The 18,961-nt window shown below is 45.9% G+C and overlaps 1 protein-coding gene across 1 annotated transcript in view; it reads left to right on the top strand.

The window, feature by feature from the left end:
• Window positions 1–13,101, top strand: part of LOC144792889 (COP9 signalosome complex subunit 9) — a 37,832-nt gene extending 24,731 nt beyond the window's left edge. The window contains exons 2-3 of the mRNA XM_078668094.1: window positions 4,504–4,576; window positions 12,823–13,101. Of these exons, the coding sequence (XP_078524220.1) occupies window positions 4,504–4,576; window positions 12,823–12,860 (111 nt within the window). The 3' untranslated portion in view covers window positions 12,861–13,101. The remainder of the gene's footprint in view (window positions 1–4,503; window positions 4,577–12,822) is intronic.
• The last annotated feature ends 5,860 nt before the right edge of the window (window positions 13,102–18,961 follow it).

Genomic DNA, 18,961 nt, shown 5'->3' with positions numbered 1-18,961 from the left:
AAATAAATAAATCTCTTCAAGCGATTCCTGGATTGGAAAACTTCCAGCAGGCTCAGCAGTATATGGATCAGCTTTATCCTGACCTGGAAAGATGGCTCTATGAAAGATTTAGGTTAGGTACATTATCGGTAAAAGCCCCAGCCTCAACACTATGTACTTGTACTCAAGACAGTGACAGAACTTTACTACATTTTATGCTTCTTTGCACTTTGTCCACGGAAGCAAGGCAGCAGTTTTTGCGACCCCCTTTTGGTCTGATTCAATGCCAGGCAATGTAAAGCAGCTTTGTCATTGTGTCTCCAAGTAGACTATGAGATATTGGCTCCAGTGGCTTCTTATATTTATGCGGCATGGAGAATAACAAGATCTCATGCTGATTAGGCTTTGCTTCCCTCCTGCCCATAAGGTTTTTATGATATTGGTGCATTCTATAAAGCGGACCCTCTCTCCCAAATTGTTCATCCTCAAGTAAAGTCCAAAATATACATGTTTACTGAAATTCATCATATCACTGTCATTAAACCATGGGCACTGCTAGTTTTTCATATTTAATGCGTTTCTGGTTTAAGTAGATGATTCGTTTCTTTTTACTATTCGCTTTCATGGTTTTTGAGGTGCAGAATGCTTCATGACGAATTTTTCTTTAATGCTTCATTATTTCTAATTGTTATTTTACTCATTATTTTAAATTACAAGATTGTTTTACTGTATGTCTTATACTTGTAAACCTGACACAATAAAGACATGTTTTCTTACTTGTTCTCTTGCTTACCATGTAGTCCCACTAATTCAAGGGTACGAACTGCGCAAGTCGAGGTTGAGGCTTCGTCTCAAACGTGGCACACCTCAAGATCTTAATCTTTTTCTCTTCAGATGTACAATGAACAGGAGATTATAACTTTGTATTGTCCAGAGTAAGCCGGAATTAGACTTATATAAAAGTGCACCCATTGTCATCTCAACGTAGTTCAAAATGCACGCAATACTATTCCAAACACTTGAAATGCAGTCCCTAAATCAAAACAAAAAAATCTTAGTCTGTTTACCGGGATATAGGACTGAAAATCCAGACTCAGAAGGAAAAACTTCTTAAGTGCTTTCAACCACACCAACATAGTCTCACGACCACTTTAATCAATAGGATTTTAACCAATAACCTGATGTGACTCCATACTTTTTGTCAGCAGACAGCCTTCCATTATTATCTCAAGCTGTTGGATTTCCATAAATCCATAAAGATTTGTCAAATATCCCAAAACTTTGCACGTAGCTTACATAAAATCACAATATAGCCCCATCATGAGCAAAACATTACAATGCATTACAGTTTTTGAAGCATGTGCGTAACTTAAATCACAACACCACTGAAATAACACACTGTGCAACTTGCACATGCCACAAAAACAATTAACTCCCTCCAAATCACATTTCGCAAGACAACACAAGTACATTATCACAATCTGAATAAGGAAGCTTATGTGATATTATCACTAGGTGGTAATACCGTGCACAGAGTCCAGAGGTTTCCCAAAAGTGTAGAGGGCTCAATGTAACACCCAAAGTGCTCTATTAGTGGTAGTGTGGGCGAGAAGACTTAGGCCGAACACAGAGGAGTGTAAGACATTTACAGCACACACATGATCAATATTGGACACAACTAAAGAAGGGGATCCAGACAAATGTTTAAAAATTATACTTTGTTTGTATTTTATTTTATAGACCAATTCTTTGTTGCTAAGATAAGTACATTTCAAGTAAAGCTACTTCTCATGTTCAAAAGTCGACAGTGCAATATTCAAATAGTTCAAGATTTCTGTGGAGGGAATCAATTGAGGGATGTATCAAGCGAGTATACAACTTGAAGTTCCAGTCTTCGGGTGTTCAGACACACACAGAGTGCAGGATCGTGGGGAACTGGGGCACCCATACAGTGCGGATTTCAGTATTGTTGCCTTAGCGGTCGATACTGGCAATGATCTTTTTACCCTGGCAGTTGGCGGGGTCAATGAGTGGGATAGGTTTCAGCAGGCGGACAACACAGTTATTGTCTCGGTCCATGGCTGTAGATCGGAGGGGGTCTGCCATTTTCTGGTCGTCTTGGAGAGCTCGCGGGCAGGTAGTGCAGGAGGCGAGCAGCAGGGCCACTAGCAGGAGGGTACAGGCTCTCGGGCCCGGAGCTGTGGGCAACTTGGGTCGTGGAGCCAAAAGGATCCCTTGAGGTGGTGGTCATCCAGCTGTAGGGCGTTCTTCAGGCATGGTAGAGTCACATTGACACAAGTGCTGGTCCTCTACCACTGCGGTCTTTGGGAGATCTTCAGTGGCAGTGAGTCGTGCCGACACCAGTGTCGGTCCTCAACTGCGACTGTTCTTGTACTTTTGCAGCAAGGAGTTCATGTCAACCAGTGTTGGTCCTCTATGTGGTGGTTCTTGACGTTTGTTTCTTCATGGACAGGTCCGCTGTCCGTGGGGGATTGGAGTCTTTGTCGAAGGCACCTGTCCTCCCAGGGTTTCAGAGGTCACTGGCTGCAAGACGAGCCACAGGTTTGCAGAAGCTGGAGACAAGCCGGTAGGGCTGGGCCAAGGCAGTTGTCGTTTTCAGTCTTCTCTGCAGGGTCGTTTTCTTGCTTTTTAGGTCATAGCAGAACTGTGGGTCTGTTCTGGGGGAGCCCCTAAATACTAATTTTAGGAGGTGTTTTTAGGGGCGTAGCAGGTAGGGCCAATTGGCACCTTACTTGGCACTTCGGGCTAGACTGAGGGTCAAGATTGATTTGCATATGGCTGGGTCTGAACTGAGGTGACGAAGTGAGCTAAAGAACGATGGATTCAACTCAGATTTGGGATTGGGGGTGTGTGTGTGTGTGTGTGTGTGTCTGGAAAGCTTTAGCGCTCCGTCCATCATCTCTGGGTGTTTGCTTTACACCCTCTATTATGCCAGGGGGCATAAGCCTAGCCCTGATTTGAGGGGTCCCCATCTTCAAGATGGTGGGAGTGAAAGTTGTCCTCCACCTCACTATCCCCCCCCCTCACCCCACCTTAGGGGTGGGGTTGGCAGAGTTGGTCACACTTCCTACGTATTTGAATTTTCCAGGCGGTTTTCCCAGCCAAAGTGGGGGTGTAAACCAGTGGTCCTATTAAATCTCACATAATGCAACTCCAGACAGACTCAACTGGTACACCAGCATTGAGCCACGTGATTCCAGTATTCCATAACTTTTGACAGTTTTTGGGGAGCAAATTTTTAATTACATTTATGCCCCAGAATTTGCACCAATTCTATTCTGTATTACCATTGCCTGCATTTATTCTGCCAAAATTCTGTCAGATTTGCACTTAAAAATTCAAAGGTCCGGTGTGCAGGATCGGGCCACGTGAGTCCCATAGGACAAACGCCCTAAGAGAAATAAAGAAAACCTTAACTGTACGGTGCTCTAAGTCAAAATCTCATAGGTTTATTTAACATTAAGAATCATTACAGAAGGCAAAAAGTAGCTAGCCATATTCAGATCAGCACCAAAAATCCATAAAAATAAAGCCAATTGCGAGAGATCATTAAATAAGGGAATTAGCCATAACCAAATCTAGTTCAATAATGAGCTAGCTAGATCTACTCTGTTTGTAAAGTCAAAGGAGAGTTTAATTATAACTGGATTATTATATCAGAGAACAGACTGCTTGGTATGAAAGGCGTGGAAAGTTTTATAAAGTCAGGTAAGTACCACAACGGGACTGCTCTGTATGAAAGCAAAGGAAAGTCTGTAAGCATAAATGAAATTAAAAAACTGAGTTTTCCTTCAAAGTCAAAGAAAATTCTGGCACACGTCCCAGCAAGGGCACATTTTATAGCTTCAGAGAAGTGAAAACCTATGCACTCTACAAGGTGTGACGTGAAATCATAGTACTGTACTAACAAAGATACCTGACATAAACAAATCAATATTGTAGAAACTGTGCTACATAAAATAAATTACTTAAGAAAAACTCCTAACTGGGCAATAACTATTAATCCCCTTTACCCTACAAACAAGGGAAATGCTATTGCACTGTTGGAGCAAACTAAACAATGGGCCATTTTAAAACGATTGGCAATACAATTGCGGCCCGGACAGTAACAGCCTTCATTGTTACAAGGTACAAGAACATCTCAACATGGTTTCCCCCTAAGGCACACAGATAGATACAGTACAAGAAAGAAACATAAGGAAATAAATCCAGTATGGACTATTTTTTGACTAGGAAAAACACAGAAGAGAAACACGCATGTAGGAAATTTGTTTGTGCAATTGCAAAGGCACATTTTCTTCAGCAACCTTAAAATCCGTATCAATGCAAACAAGCAGAGGCCCAGTAAATGAAATGTATAGTCTAGGTGTGCTAACTTAAATATACGTAAATACGCAGTATTTTCCAATTTAAAAAAATGCTCTATCCATGTATAAAGCAATGGCATTGTATTACACAACTTGAATATATATGCTAATTAATCAGCATAATGTCTCCTTTTAGGCAGGTGGAAGTACTGGACTTCTGATGGACTTAGCCGCCAATGAAAAAGCAGTTCATTCGGATTTCTTCAATGGTAAACCATTTTTCTTTTATTATTTTTTCTGCGAAAGGTTGTCAACATAATCTGTAGAACCGAACAACTCAAAGGGTAGGTGGGTAGCTCATGCCTGTGACTGACTCTCTTCACTATGTGTTGTTTCCTAAGATGACAATTATTCCACTTAGCCGCCAATGAAAAAGCAGTTCATTCGGATTTCTTCAATGGTAAAGCATTTTTCTTTTATTATTTTTTCTGCGAAAGGTGGGCGACATAATCTGTTGAACCGAACAACTCAAAGGGTAGGTGGGTAGCTCATGCCTGTGACTGACTCTTTTCACTATGTGTTGTTTCCTAAGATGACAATTATTCCACTCAATTCTCACCATGACATCCATGATCATCTTGACTGTTTAAATGGACAAACTGTAAATGCTTGTACAAATACTCTGAGATCTGCCAGAAAGATAGATCTGCAGGTTAGGCATTCTCTGACATCTAGTGTGAGCTACAGGTCGTGTTCGAATCCTGTCAAGACCACCTCAACCTTTCATCCTTACACTGAGAAATGGCAAAGCTGTAGTATGAAGCACTACAGACCAGAAATCTTTTCTGTGCAGTGCTCCTGCGGCCCAGTTAATGGCTTAAGCCATTGAAGATGGACCATAAGGAAGGATGGAATCTTCAACTTAGCAAATCTTACCTCCTGTAAAATTCAGTCATTGTACCAGTCAGAGTGGACTCATTTGAGACTGTTAGCCAGCTAAATCTTAATACATCAGTGGTACCAATGAATGTCTACTTTTTGCAGACCTTAAAACCGTTAAAGGCACTAAAAATGCAGCATGCACTCTGAAAATCGCCAGGTGACATTAATTTGCCAGACTGCATTGAAATATTCCCAAGCCGTAGGGTGACTCAATGAATCAAAGGAGACATGGATGCATATGGAGCATCCTTTTAAGTCTGTGTAGGTGAGATAATATTTCCCTGCCTCACATTGTTGTGTGTTTTTTGTCTTCATATCCCGCTCTCATCTTTTTGGGTATGTTTTGAAGAACCTGGAGCTTTCGGAGGGTAGAGTTCATATGCTTTACAACTCCAACCTCTGAACGAACCCGTTTTCAATTTCATGCATATCTTCTTAGAAGAGACAGTCAAAATGTGGAAGATAGTGAAATCCGTACAATCCTTCCCCGGCCTCTGAGTGATTCCTAGACGAGGTTCCTAACTTATTTCTGCCCTTTGTTAATGCCTTATTTGCCAAGGATGTGTTCTACACATGCAGAGGAAAGCAGTTGTCCATTAAACTTTTTTTTTAGGGCTCGCCTGCTGATGCGCTTCAGCGCATAGCTGGCGAAGCTCTATAGGGGCTTATCCAGTGTTTATCCACTGGCGATTCCACTGGCGATTCCTTCAAGTGCATGTGCTTTTTAGGTCATTGCGCTTGCGCAAGCCCTAAAAAGCGCGTGCACAATGCCACCAGCCGCCTGCCTGCCTGCCTCGCATTACCACATCAAAGGCAGCCCTCCGAGCGCATTTCTCACCCCCTAATTATTCACGGCCGGCCGGCAGGCACATCAAAGGCTGCTGCTGCCGTGACTCGCATTTCTCCTCCCTCCTCCCCTATCACTGCCCAGGCCGGCCGTACTTTCTCTTTACAAGGGCCCCCATTCCTGAATCACTTGAAATCTCTCCACATTATTTGCATTTTGTTAATTAAAAAAATTAACTTCAACACAGCGTTGCACATTTTTCTCGACTTCGGAAGGATGAGTCCCAATCTCATTTGTACAAAGTGTTGTAATGGGATTATTGGAGAGTTAGAGAAACGTGCTCACAAGTTACATTTTTATGCATATCATCTGAGTAAATAAACAATAGCATGGTGCCGTTTGCGTCCTTGACTTGATCTGGTTTTTATTTTTATTTTGCTATTATTCTCACAAAGGCTAAGAAGGTCTGCCTACTTTAGTATTAAGTGCTATACGTCGCATAAGCAACAGCTAACCATTCACTCACCCACGCAACGCCACTCACCCATGCAACGCCACTCACCCACGCAACGCCACTCACCCACGCAACGCCACTCACCCACGCAACGCCACTCACCCACGCAACACCACTCACACACGCAACGCCACTCACACACGCAACGCCACTCACACACGCAACGCCACTCACACACGCAACGCCACTCACACACGCAACGCCACACACACACGCAACGCCACACACACACGCAACGCCACACACACATGCAACGCCACACACACATGCAACGCCACTCACACATGCAACGCCACTCACACATGCAACGCCACTCACACATGCAACGCCACTCAACCACGCAACGCCACTCACACACGCAACGCCACTCAACCACGCAACGCCACTCACCCACGCAACGCCACTCAGCCACGCAACGCCACTCACCCACGCAACGCCACTCAGCCACGCAACGCCACTCAGCCACGCAACGCCACTCAGCCACGCAACGCCACTCACACACGCAACGCCACTCACACACGCAACGCCACACACACACACGCAACGCCACACACACACGCAACGCCACACACACACGCAACGCCACACACACACGCAACGCCACTCACACACGCAACGCCACTCACACACGCAACGCCACTCACACACGCAACGCCACTCACACATGCAACGCCACTCACACATGCAACGCCACTCACACATGCAACGCCACTCACACATGCAACGCCACTCACACATGCAACGCCACTCACACATGCAACGCCACTCACACATGCAACGCCACTCACACATGCAACGCCACTCACACATGCAACGCCACTCACACATGCAACGCCACTCACACATGCAACGCCACTCACACATGCAACGCCACTCACACACGCAACGCCACTCACACACGCAACGCCACTCAACCACGCAACGCCACTCAGCCACGCAACGCCACTCAGCCACGCAACGCCACTCAGCCACGCAACGCCACTCAGCCACGCAACGCCACTCAGCCACGCAACGCCACTCAGCCACGCAACGCCACTCAGCCACGCAACGCCACTCACACACGCAACGCCACTCAGCCACGCAACGCCACTCAGCCACGCAACGCCACTCACACACGCAACGCCACTCACACACGCAACGCCACTCACACATGCAACGCCACTCACACATGCAACGCCACTCACACATGCAACGCCACTCACACATGCAACGCCACTCACACATGCAACGCCACTCACACATGCAACGCCACTCACACACGCAATGCCACTCACACACGCAATGCCACTCACACACGCAACGCCACTCACACACGCAACGCCACTCACACACGCAACGCCACTCACACACGCAACGCCACTCAACAACGCAACGCCACACACCCACGCAACGCCACTCACCCACGCAACGCCACACACACACGCAACGCCACACACCCACGCAACGCCACACACCCACGCAACGCCACTCACCCACGCAACGCCGCTCACCCACGCAACGCCGCTCACCCACGCAACGCCGCTCATCCACGCAACGCCGCTCATCCACGCAACGCCGCTCACCCACGCAACGCCACTCACCCACGCAACGCCACTCACCCACGCAACGCCACTCATCCACGCAACGCCACTCATCCACGCAACGCCACTCATCCACGCAACGCCACTCATCCATATGCAAAACGAAAAATGTCAAACTCTTCTATTGCGAGACCTATTGCATTTTCAATGCTTGTTTAAACAAGGTAAATATCATGCCTAGTAATTAACGCACTATAACAGAATTACCAGAAACTAGCAAATTAAATTTAAAGGTGGTAAGTTCCCTTCAAAAATACTTGCCTATATTTCAATTATTGGACTGCGATTAATTTGGGGTCTGAGACTGCCTTTATGGATAATAGTGGCAGACTGTTGGAGGTAGCTGATGAAGGTTGATTAGTTAGGGTAATCCTTCTCGACCTCTCCTCTGCCATTGCCATGTTGGACTATTCATGTTAACCCACTAACACTTGTTGACAGTATTACCAATCTAGCCTTCTAATAGTTTAAATTCATTCTTATAGCTTGGGAATAAAAGATCAAGTCGGGTCTTCTACATAGGCCCCGGCCATGCTCCTAAAAGCGTACCTAAAAGCTCCCTCTTGTTGGGGATTGTGTCACTTTCAATGCACAATATGTTGACTATTTAAGAAATGTCCTTAAAGAATGAGCCCACAACAAAAAAAACAGGAATGTTAAGTGCATGTCAACAACATGTCTCCTACTTTATGGTCAAGGTGTATAAGAATGGATTTTTCTCTGTTAAGCAAAGAGGATGCCAATATGCAGGAGGCAAACTGCCCACTGAGCATAATTTCTGAAATCTGTGGGGTTATTTTCCACAGAAGTAGAAAAGCATGAATTAACATATATAATAACCTGACTCTAGGGTGAACTGCATCAAGGCCTTGGTCCTGGAAGCGTTTGAGAGCGCAGTCAGTTCTCTTCATAGGATCTCTGCTTGAACAACAAAAGAAAGTTACTTTACTGCAATCTTCCGCTTGAGTGGCAAATGCTTTGTCTCCCCACACAAGTTTAGGGTATTTGGCTGTTAGTGTAAATCTGGCAGGTACAGCCAGTGTCAAGCAGACTGAGCAACGTTTTTGGAAGGAAACCATTTTTGGGACTTTTGCTGCTGAAGCTCACTTTTGGTGGTGGGCAGTAACAGTAAATCTGGAAAATCTCAATGTATATCCATATCAACTTATCCCTATCATCACTTGTCTCCTGCGGAGAGGAAGTGAAGAACTCATCATCATTTGGAATCTCCCTAACGGGACCCTTTGGATGTAGGCAGGGAAGGATGGCCCAATGGGCTGGGGAGCAGAGCGAGGGCTGGTATATAACTTAAGGCACCTAAAAAAAAGTGTATAAGAGTAAATTTAATAGGAAGAGGCTTATGCTCTAGGTTTTGAACACTTTTTCAAAAAACGTTCTGACACCACTAGTGTAACCAGTTGCAGATCACTCATCTGCAATGTGTGAAAATAGGCAGGAAGATGCCGAGAACTGAGGACACTTCAGTGGAGGGCAGTGGAAAGCAGTGGAAGGTCTAAGTACTTTAGCATCCCGTGGAGAAGACTGTAAATCTGGACATGTAAGAAAAGGACAACTCTAGGAAGGCCTCCAGCTGTCCTGTAAAATAGTCTAAGAGCTTCATATCCTGGCTCCTCAAAAAGCCTGGGAGAGGCATTGAGGAAGTCAGGAGGCCCTATGACAGGGGCACTGACCTCCAGTCCAGTGTAGCTGAGCGGGGGTGAAGGGGAGGCAGTGCTATGCAAGAAACCATCTAGACCACATTCTTGTCAGTTTTGAAGCACAACCAGATTTATGTAAAATAAATATATATATTTTTTAATTATCCCAGTTTTGGCATTTTTTTAAGTGACAGTCTATATTTCTTAATTATTGTACTTTCAGTTTGTGATGGAAATAGGTGCAAAACCCATGGGTGAACTCGAAAAGCAATACACTTCTGAGACGCAGACAAGCCTAAATTAGGCGGGGGGCTATTTATGTAGATGGCTTATAGCTTTCCAAAAGAAACCAACGATTATAATAAAAAACGATGTAAATAAAACTAAAATGAAATGGGTGATCTTATTTTTTTACGCCAATGGCTGATTTAGAAAAGTATTGTAATGTCTGTCAGACCCTCCTATTCCCAGGGATATATAATGTGAGTTTGTTCTCCAAAGGCGCGCAGTGCCCAGAGCCAACAACTGAGCTGCAGCGTATGCAACAATCAGTATAGTAAAATCTGTTGAATGAAAACTGTAAATGCAGGAAACCTCTGCCTTCTTAAAATGCATCCAGTATACTGAGGTTAGGAATAGTAGTTATTTCTACAACTTTGACTTTGGGGCTAATATTATTTTGTGATTCAGAGGCCCCTTTGCAAAATGTGTTTTTTCTTGCATACTGGCTTATGTTTAGAAGCAAAAAATTGAAAGGAATTCAGTCAATAATAGCAATTGTTCTACTATTATCTATCCCCCCCCACACTTCTCCCTATATTATGTCTTATTCATTTGTAGAGCACGGTTAATCACCCAAGAGAGCATCCATGAGTTGAGAAGGGCAGACCCGATGGGGAAGGAGGTTATTATACCTATTACTTCTGGAAGAGCCATGTCTTGGTGTTCCCTCGGAAGTCCATGAGGGAGGGGAAGGTTCTGAGGTGTTTTGGGATGTTGTTCCAAATCTTGACGGCAAAGTATGAGAAGGAGCGTCTTCTGCTTCTAGTCTTCTTGATGTGAGGGAGCTGTGCTTTTGCCTGGGATGCAGATCAAATGTGTCTGGTGGGTTGTTAGAAGGTGAGACAGTGAATGTGCTCCTCCACTTGTGTGGCTGAGTCTAGTGACCGCAATATGTTGAACCCCAAAACCTAACTTGGAGAACTCAAGTTTTTGCCATGAATGCTGACTCATTTTGGCAAAGTGACTAGTTGTAGCATTTGGTCACTGGCTTGGCTATAACCTAGGGAAACCTCCAAGAACATGTGTAAAAATTAGACTTCCAAGGTGGTGTGGCTTGCGTGGATCCCATTCCGTTTTCTTACCCAGAATGCTATTCAAAACTCAAACTTTGGTAAAATCATGCATTTTCTCTGATGCAGACAATAAGGCCACCAAGTGTGGCAATGCTGGATGATGAGAATTTTGTGGATTCTAAAATTTTCCTCAGCAAAATGTGAGGCAAAGTTAGAGGTTGGCAGGGCAGCCAGGGTAAGAAAACTTAGTGGGAACCACACAACACTTTGCCTGTCTCTTTAGATTTTCAAAATGCCCAGGATTTGTAGGTTCCCCTAGTTGCCAGCTAAACTAGAGCACAAATAGTGCAGCCATTCACCACAACAAGTGGGAGAACATTCATCCCCACCATTTCCTCCTCAGGAGCAAAGGGAAGCCCAGTTAATTATTCCTTTTGTGTGGAGCTGCTGTTTGTTTACTCTATTTCAAAGACATTTAATTAATTTGGCTCAGGTTAACAAAAGGCCTGGTCTCTGATCCTGACCTGAACCAGAGAAATGTGACAATTCTGGATGACCTATAAGGTGTAAATGTATGGTGTTGGGACCTATAGATATGAACTGGGCCACATTTTCCACCCCAGTTTCATACCTTACCGGACTTTGGAAGACTAAAGCAAACACAACTGCACCTAGGCAGATTTCCCGCTTGTATGTAATAAAGTGTTAATGCCGACAAAGCAGTTAATGAAAGGGACTTATAAGTGCCCACTAATATTACAAGGCCTATTCAAGGTCAATATCTGACCTTGCAGAGTCCCCTCTGCGCCAGACTACCTATGCACAGTTACCGGGCTGCGCATAACGATAGTCTCACACGAGCAGTCCACACACATGTGCACATGTTCACGTGTAAGCAGCCACGTGCCCTTGTCTTGCTGTGTCGCAGCAGCCTTATCTTAAACAGCGGACATTGGCGGTAAACACGCGCAGTCCATTTGCCGTGTGATTACAATTTGTGAGACACATGAAGCCGCCTTAATCCATTGGTCTGCTGTAGTGTCATTCATATTTTGCTTCTGCCCACCACAGCATCTGGCACAGAGTCAGTCAACTTTAACCATTGGCTTACCCGACTGAGTGACTGCATTCTGCTCTTGCACAATATGCAGATCAGCACCTCCAGTCGCAGGGAATGCTGGTACAGTGTGTGCGTTTGTATAAACATATATCCGCTTTTAGGCAGTGCTTGTTTTCATGCAATAGGTGCCTTCATACAAAAACTAATATTTAAAAAAAAAAAAAAAAATGGCAAAGCCAAACGTTCAGCCAACTCCAGAACCACCAAGCCGCCCTTCTCCACAGCCCCCCCACCCATTCCCCGTCTCAACAAAGTGTTTTGGTAATTAATTTTGGAGCTACTTGTCGTCTTCACCAAAGATAGGGAAATTGTAGCACTAACAAGGGTGTATTCAGTGAATCTATCATCTAGAACTGCATTGAATGTAATTGCGTGGACATCCTAAGCTCCAGTGCTCGACTCAAGAAAAGTGGGAATTAGTGTTCAGCATCAACTGCATTGTACCTTAGTGTTACATCCGTTCATTCTGTTTAAATGCTCTACAATACTGTTATTGTTTTGCATTCCATTTTAAGTAAAATAAACATGTAGCATTGTCTCCTAATGTTGACAGTCTTGCTACAAGTAGTAAGAAACCGCTTCTAAACAATTTTTAATGTGATTTTTTTTTTCTTTGCAGAATTTGAAGACCTTTATGATGATGATGATATCCAGTGACCTAGTTCGTGCAATGATCAACAGTGTTCCGGAAACGTGATGTTTTACAAATGGGTGCCTCGTAAACTACCATGAACGTTAGGTTTTGTTGGTCACTTGGCCTCAAACGGGCACGTTTTGTCTTTGCTTAGTAAGTCCCAAGAAATCTTTCTGTTAACAGTCTCCCATTAAAACTCCTCGTGGGTGCTTCCTCAGATTGACCTGTCTGGCATATGTAAAATAAATAAGAACTTCAACTTCAGTGTCTGGTACTTTCCTTCTCCGTATGAAGCGCATCATCTGTATTCGGACCTTATTCATTTTATTATTGCGTCTTTCACACTTTTCTAATTAAAGGCTTCTTGCTTACAAAATAACAGGGATATTTTCAAAAGGATTCAAGGTTCTGGACTGTTCCATGATTTATGCACAATTTTTTTGTGTTGCATTCTGAAAAAAAGGACTTAAAGTTATGTGAAAGTAGGCTTTATCAACCTAAATTTCTTACGACCAATATGCAATTTATGTTGGTTCTTTTCACAGGCTAGCCCTCATTTATAAGAATACTTTCTTGGAGATGGAGTACATTCCTAGTTGGTAGAGTTTTAATTTGGCCTACTCGTTTTCCGTGCGTCTGTCATTGATTGTCCTTCCAATAGTTGTCCAGATACCTAGTGACTGTGAGCCTTCACTGTCCTAAATAATCTACTTCTATAAGTACATTTGAATGTGCCACCACCAGGCGCTTGTTTCGGAGAAAAGGGTAATGTTGGAACCGGCACTGTCTGGTTTGCCCAAGGGGTGCCCCAGCCCGGCAGAAGACACCGCTCCTGTCAAGGGCAAGTGATAACACACTGTGCAACCCCTGCTCACCCTTTGGTAGCTTGCCACTGAACTGTCAGGCGTCTTTAAAAAGCAATGTGTAAAACAAGAGCACAGTACACAGATACAATAAATGTTCCGCTCGACACAGAAGAGACTTCACACTTGATGTCGAGAAATGTCACTTATATTCAACACACATATTAAACAGCGTGACTTGAAGATAATGGAATCTTGGGCATGAATCATACATGGCAATATTACTAGCAGTACTAGACCCAGTTTGTGTTGATCAGATCTCGATAATATGCACATATGGAAAAAGTCTGATTCCAATTCTCCCCCACAGCACCATTATGTGGTGTGACACGTTTTTATTCCCAGCTCACCCTCACAATCCTAATAATGCTATGTGACAAGGCTATAGGGTGCACCCAGGGTTCCATCAATATCCGTAATATGTACACATGAGTTATAACACTTTTAGCAGCACCCCTGAATAAGACCACGCAGGTTAACCCAATATTGAGAGGTAAAGTACCTTTGTCACTAGAACCACGTATAAACCAGCACCGCGGACCAGAGCCATGAAGCACCGGCGGTTAACAGACGGTCACACCCACACACTCACTTTGCACTGCTACGCAGTATGACCGGTACCAGCCTGGTCCGTATGTGCACTTTCACTTTCATATGCACTCGCACTCTCATGCGGTGCCACTGATGCCAAACAGGTCAGTAGCCAACACTCGCAGACACCGTAGCTCCAAACCTCCCAGCACCCTTGTGTTCACCCCCACTGTCCCAGACACCCTGGATGGAAGTTCACCAGCCCCTCTCTCTGGACATAAGGCCTCGCCTGGCTGGGATCACACTTCATCTGGGTCCCCGGGAAGCAGGTGGGGATATATAGTAAGCATAAACAAGAGGTAGACGTAAACGAAGGGGGTCATGGTGCCACTCAGGAAATTCACCAAAAAGTTGTGAAGCAGAAACAGGCTAAGAGCAACAATTTGTTACAGAGGTCCACCAGTGCCTTCTGGCACCAGCCCAGTGCTGCGAAGCACAGCGAGGGGCGTACAGTTTCTTGACCTGTTCCCAAACCTTCTCAGAAACGTCCCTCTGGCCTAGTCCATTCCTATCACTCCTACCTGTCACCACAAAGTCTTCTGAAGGGCCAGATGGGGGGTGAGGGCAGTTGGTCCACCGAGATTGGCCAGTGAGGGAACAATGCAGTGAATGGGGAGCCTCTCTGCTTGAGGAAGCACGCCGTCGGTTACACATTGATTTGGGTTGTGTCCCAACAATCTAGGGAAATGGTCTGGCGCACAGCAAGATAAGTCGCACATGACAGTTCAGGTTACACAAAGTAGAGTTGCTATTCTGACCTCCCTGGAGATGAGCAGTAGGTCTGGCACACCTTGATGTCGGATGCACCAGACAGTCCAGCTCACACACACAGACTCAAGTTCAGCAATGTCTCACGAGGTAAAATGAGACCGCAATAGATGCGTCCCACACCTGAGGGTCGCAACCTGGCAAAAGGACAACGTACGCAATGAGTATGCAGTCGGCATTGTCCGTAAGAGAAATGCACCACAGTCAACAAAGCTGGCCACGTTGAATCCTGCAACGGATGAATCCGCTCACCACCAACAAGACGCTTATGCATGCCAAGGTCCCCCCAGTACAGGAACCACTTCACTGTAGATGCGGGCACCTTCTTGACCTCCGTACTAGGCACGATCCTGTAGTTCCACGCTCACACCGCACTGTCCAGCTTTCAGCAGGTGATGTGGGCATTTAGAAGGCACCACTCTCCAGATGTCACCGGTAGATGTTGTGGGTCCCTCGTAGGAGATTTGTGATATCACTGAGACCTCTGAGAGAACAAGAGTCCTTGGGAACCCACGTCAGGGTGCCACTGGTCAGCAGGGCGTTGGCCTAGGCTAGCCACTCTTCAGGAAAGCACACAGGCAGTTATCCTCCACATTGACAACAAAGTCTTCAGGCAATGTGCACCACACAGACCAGGTTCTACGGTCCTGCATCCCCACTAGCAAATCTCTCCTCATAGTGAGGTGGCACTTTGTAGTTGTATCCCATTATGCCTTTAAAGTTGGGGGATGGTTTAAAAGGCATTCCTTTGAACCACAGATGTGTATCCAAAATTTCCGTCATGTGTGCCGTATGTCCGTAGAATGCAGAGATCCATCTTTATCGGGCCATGATGTGGCCCCAGAGGCCAGGTGTCACAATCTCTGCCCTCCATATATTCGGCCAGGCCTGCAAATGGCAGAGGTCAGCTATTTCATTTACACTCCCAATGGTTTATGGCTGGCGCTGGGGAATGCCCAAATGTGCTCCCCCGGCCTCTGGTGTTGACCGGAGCCAGATACCATGGCACACAGAGTTTGATGCATGAAAACGGCCACTTACCATAAGTTGTATTTTCACGCAAGATATGTTAAGCCCACTGTTACCATTTGAATGGGTTTGGCCTTGCGATTCTATTGATAGGCAATATCATGAGGCTGCACCACTGCAATCTTTTATTGCAGTTTGAGATATCAGCGGCCCCTTTCCCATGCTAACTTAAGGGAAGAGCAAGCCTCCTCGGTAGGGGAACCCTTGTGGTCTTCCTTTCAATCTTGGTAGCGAACACCCGTAGGTTAATGCCTAGCCCATCACATTCCGTCCTAGTGGTTGCCAAAGACCTCCTCTGGATGTACTGTGCCTGCTACAGGCCAGCTGGAGTATGCGTGCAAGGGCGCTCCCACAGACCTGCTGTGGCAGGTCAGACTCAAGTTTGAAACGTGCAGTCCATACAGGTGCGCACACCGGTCTGCCAGAGCAGGTCGGGCACATGGGTTTACCATACCCGAGGTGGAAGTGTGTACCCAGGCCACAATATTAGGCCTGCCCTACGTTTACAAACATCATGTCCGCACCACTTCCTAACACGTTCGGGAAGGGTGCTTGCATTTTCACACTGCAGTACAGTGGGAAGGGCCTAGAACCTTAAGGCTCCACACAAGAACAAGCATGCACACTGGCTTGCCGTGGCAGGTGTCCAGGACACCCATGGTGTTTGTGCAATATCCAGCTTTCAGTTGTTGGTCTCGACTCACGCAGCTCTATGGTGCCACTGCACCCACCAGCCCATCATGGCAGGCTGGTGGTGGGGGTCTCGAAACATCATTAATGCAAGGGCTCAGGCCAGCCAGCACTAGTAGGGCGGTCCCAGGCCCAGCACAACTTTGGTGCTAGCACAACCCCCGCTTGTCATGACAGGCGGACGATCCGTTTCACCCCCACAGCTAAGAGCCGCTTCCTACAGGACGTAGGACTTCCACACTGCACCCACAGTGAGGAAAGGGTTCAACCATAGGGCCGCAAAGGAGACTCCACAACCTCGTGAGGTGTCCCATAGAGGGAGACTGACCTCCAGGGTAGGGGGCAGCTGGGGAATCTCCCATGTTTGGGCAGCAGTCCCGCTCTGGCCCCCACCTGGCCAGTCGCCTACCCTGAGCATTGCCCCTCTGGACATGCCATAAGGCCGCTGTGGCGGTAGGGGAGGTCCATTCCGGGTTGGCTCACCGCTGACGCTGCCAAAATGAGTATGAGGCATAATGCACTGCCGAGTCCCATGGAGCATGAGTGCCACGTCCCCCAACTCACCAATGCCGTACCCATCCTGGATATGTGGTACACTTCCATAGGGCACTCACAGGGATGACACTTATCCCAACTGTGCGATTAGCCTGCTCCTTCCCTGTGTGGGGAAGGTGCTCGTACCTTTCCCCTGTAGTACAGTGAGAACAGATTCTGAGTTCTAGGGTCACGAATAGAGACTATGCGAAGACTAGGAACATGTAGTCTTTTTAAAAGGTTGCAAACTCAATAACATTATTATTTTATGTAAACTAGCAAACTGATCTATTGCATTATAGGTCCTCCATTAACACAGTTGACAAGACTAGTAATATGGTTGAGGTTCAGCACCTGTACTGGGGCATATGTATTCCAATACCAAAGTCTACAAGATACACCCCAGGAATATGTATGTTTAAAGGCATCAACCCTCCTGTGATCCTGGGATGAGGGGGTAAAATATTATTTCTTCAATCACTGACTCTAAATCCACAAACACTTCAACATATAACCAGGCCGCGATTTTGCTGCTATGGCTGATACGGCTGTGTACGTGTAACACGTAGCTTATCCTGGTTCCTTTCAAGTGTGTACAGTAGGCATATCCAGGTTTCATTTTTCATGCATTTTCACATCAACCCTATTACATCTTAAGCAACTCGAAATAATAATAATAATATAAGGCATTTATAAAGCGCAATGGTTACGCCATCTCGGCGTGTCCCCGCGCTGGGTGAGATACAGACGGGCTGAACTCCTCACTACGCCATTACATGCTGCAAGAAAACAGGTGAGTTTTCAGCATCTTTCTAAAGTTGGTCTCAGAGCTTTCCAGCCTAAGTTTTAGAGGAAGCTTGTTCCAGTACTGAGCGCCCCGGAACCTAAAAGAACGACCCCCCATCCTAGCCTTCTTGACCTTGGGAATTACCACAGTTCCAGTGCCGATAGATCTCAAAGACCTTTGTGGCACATAACTAATGACCAGGTCACTCAGATAGGATGGGCTAGCGTTATTGAGGATACGATGGCAGGGGCAAAGAGTCTTGAACATCACCCTTTGCCTCACGGGTAACCAATGCAATGTGTTGAGGGTTTTTTTTTTAAGCCGCCCTCCTAGGCTGATTAAGAACAAGCCGTGCAGCGGCATTCTGCATTACCTGCAGTTGGCCGAGACTCTTTTCCGTGGCACCAAGATAGAGAATATTAGCATAGTCGAGGCGTGAAGTTATAAGCGCATGAACCATGGTCTTACGTGCCTCTAACGGAAGCAGATCCAAAGTTTTGCGCAGGGACTTTAACACCCCAAAACACTTGCCGGTTACCCTTCGTATGTGTCCTTCATAGGAAAGGGCAGGGTCAACCCACACTCCCAGATTTTTCGCCTCATTACACGGAATGGGCGTTGGGCCCAGGCTCGAAGGCCACCACTCCGCAGACCAGCTCTTGCTACTGCCCCCCCACCACCAAAACCTCGGTTTTGCTGCCATTCAGGAAATGCTTAACCACTGATTGACCCGTGCCCAACTCTCCATTTTTAGGACAGAGGACATACTTTCTTAACAGTAGAGGCCCCAATACTGCAGTTTGACATTTTCATATCCTTAAGCCCTTGGTGGAGCCCAGATCCTTGGATCCTAGTTACCCGA

Source organism: Lissotriton helveticus, chromosome 11 (genome assembly GCF_964261635.1).
Source record: "Lissotriton helveticus chromosome 11, aLisHel1.1, whole genome shotgun sequence".
Lineage (NCBI taxonomy): Eukaryota > Metazoa > Chordata > Amphibia > Caudata > Salamandridae > Lissotriton > Lissotriton helveticus.
This window is presented reverse-complemented; position numbering and strand designations above follow the sequence as displayed.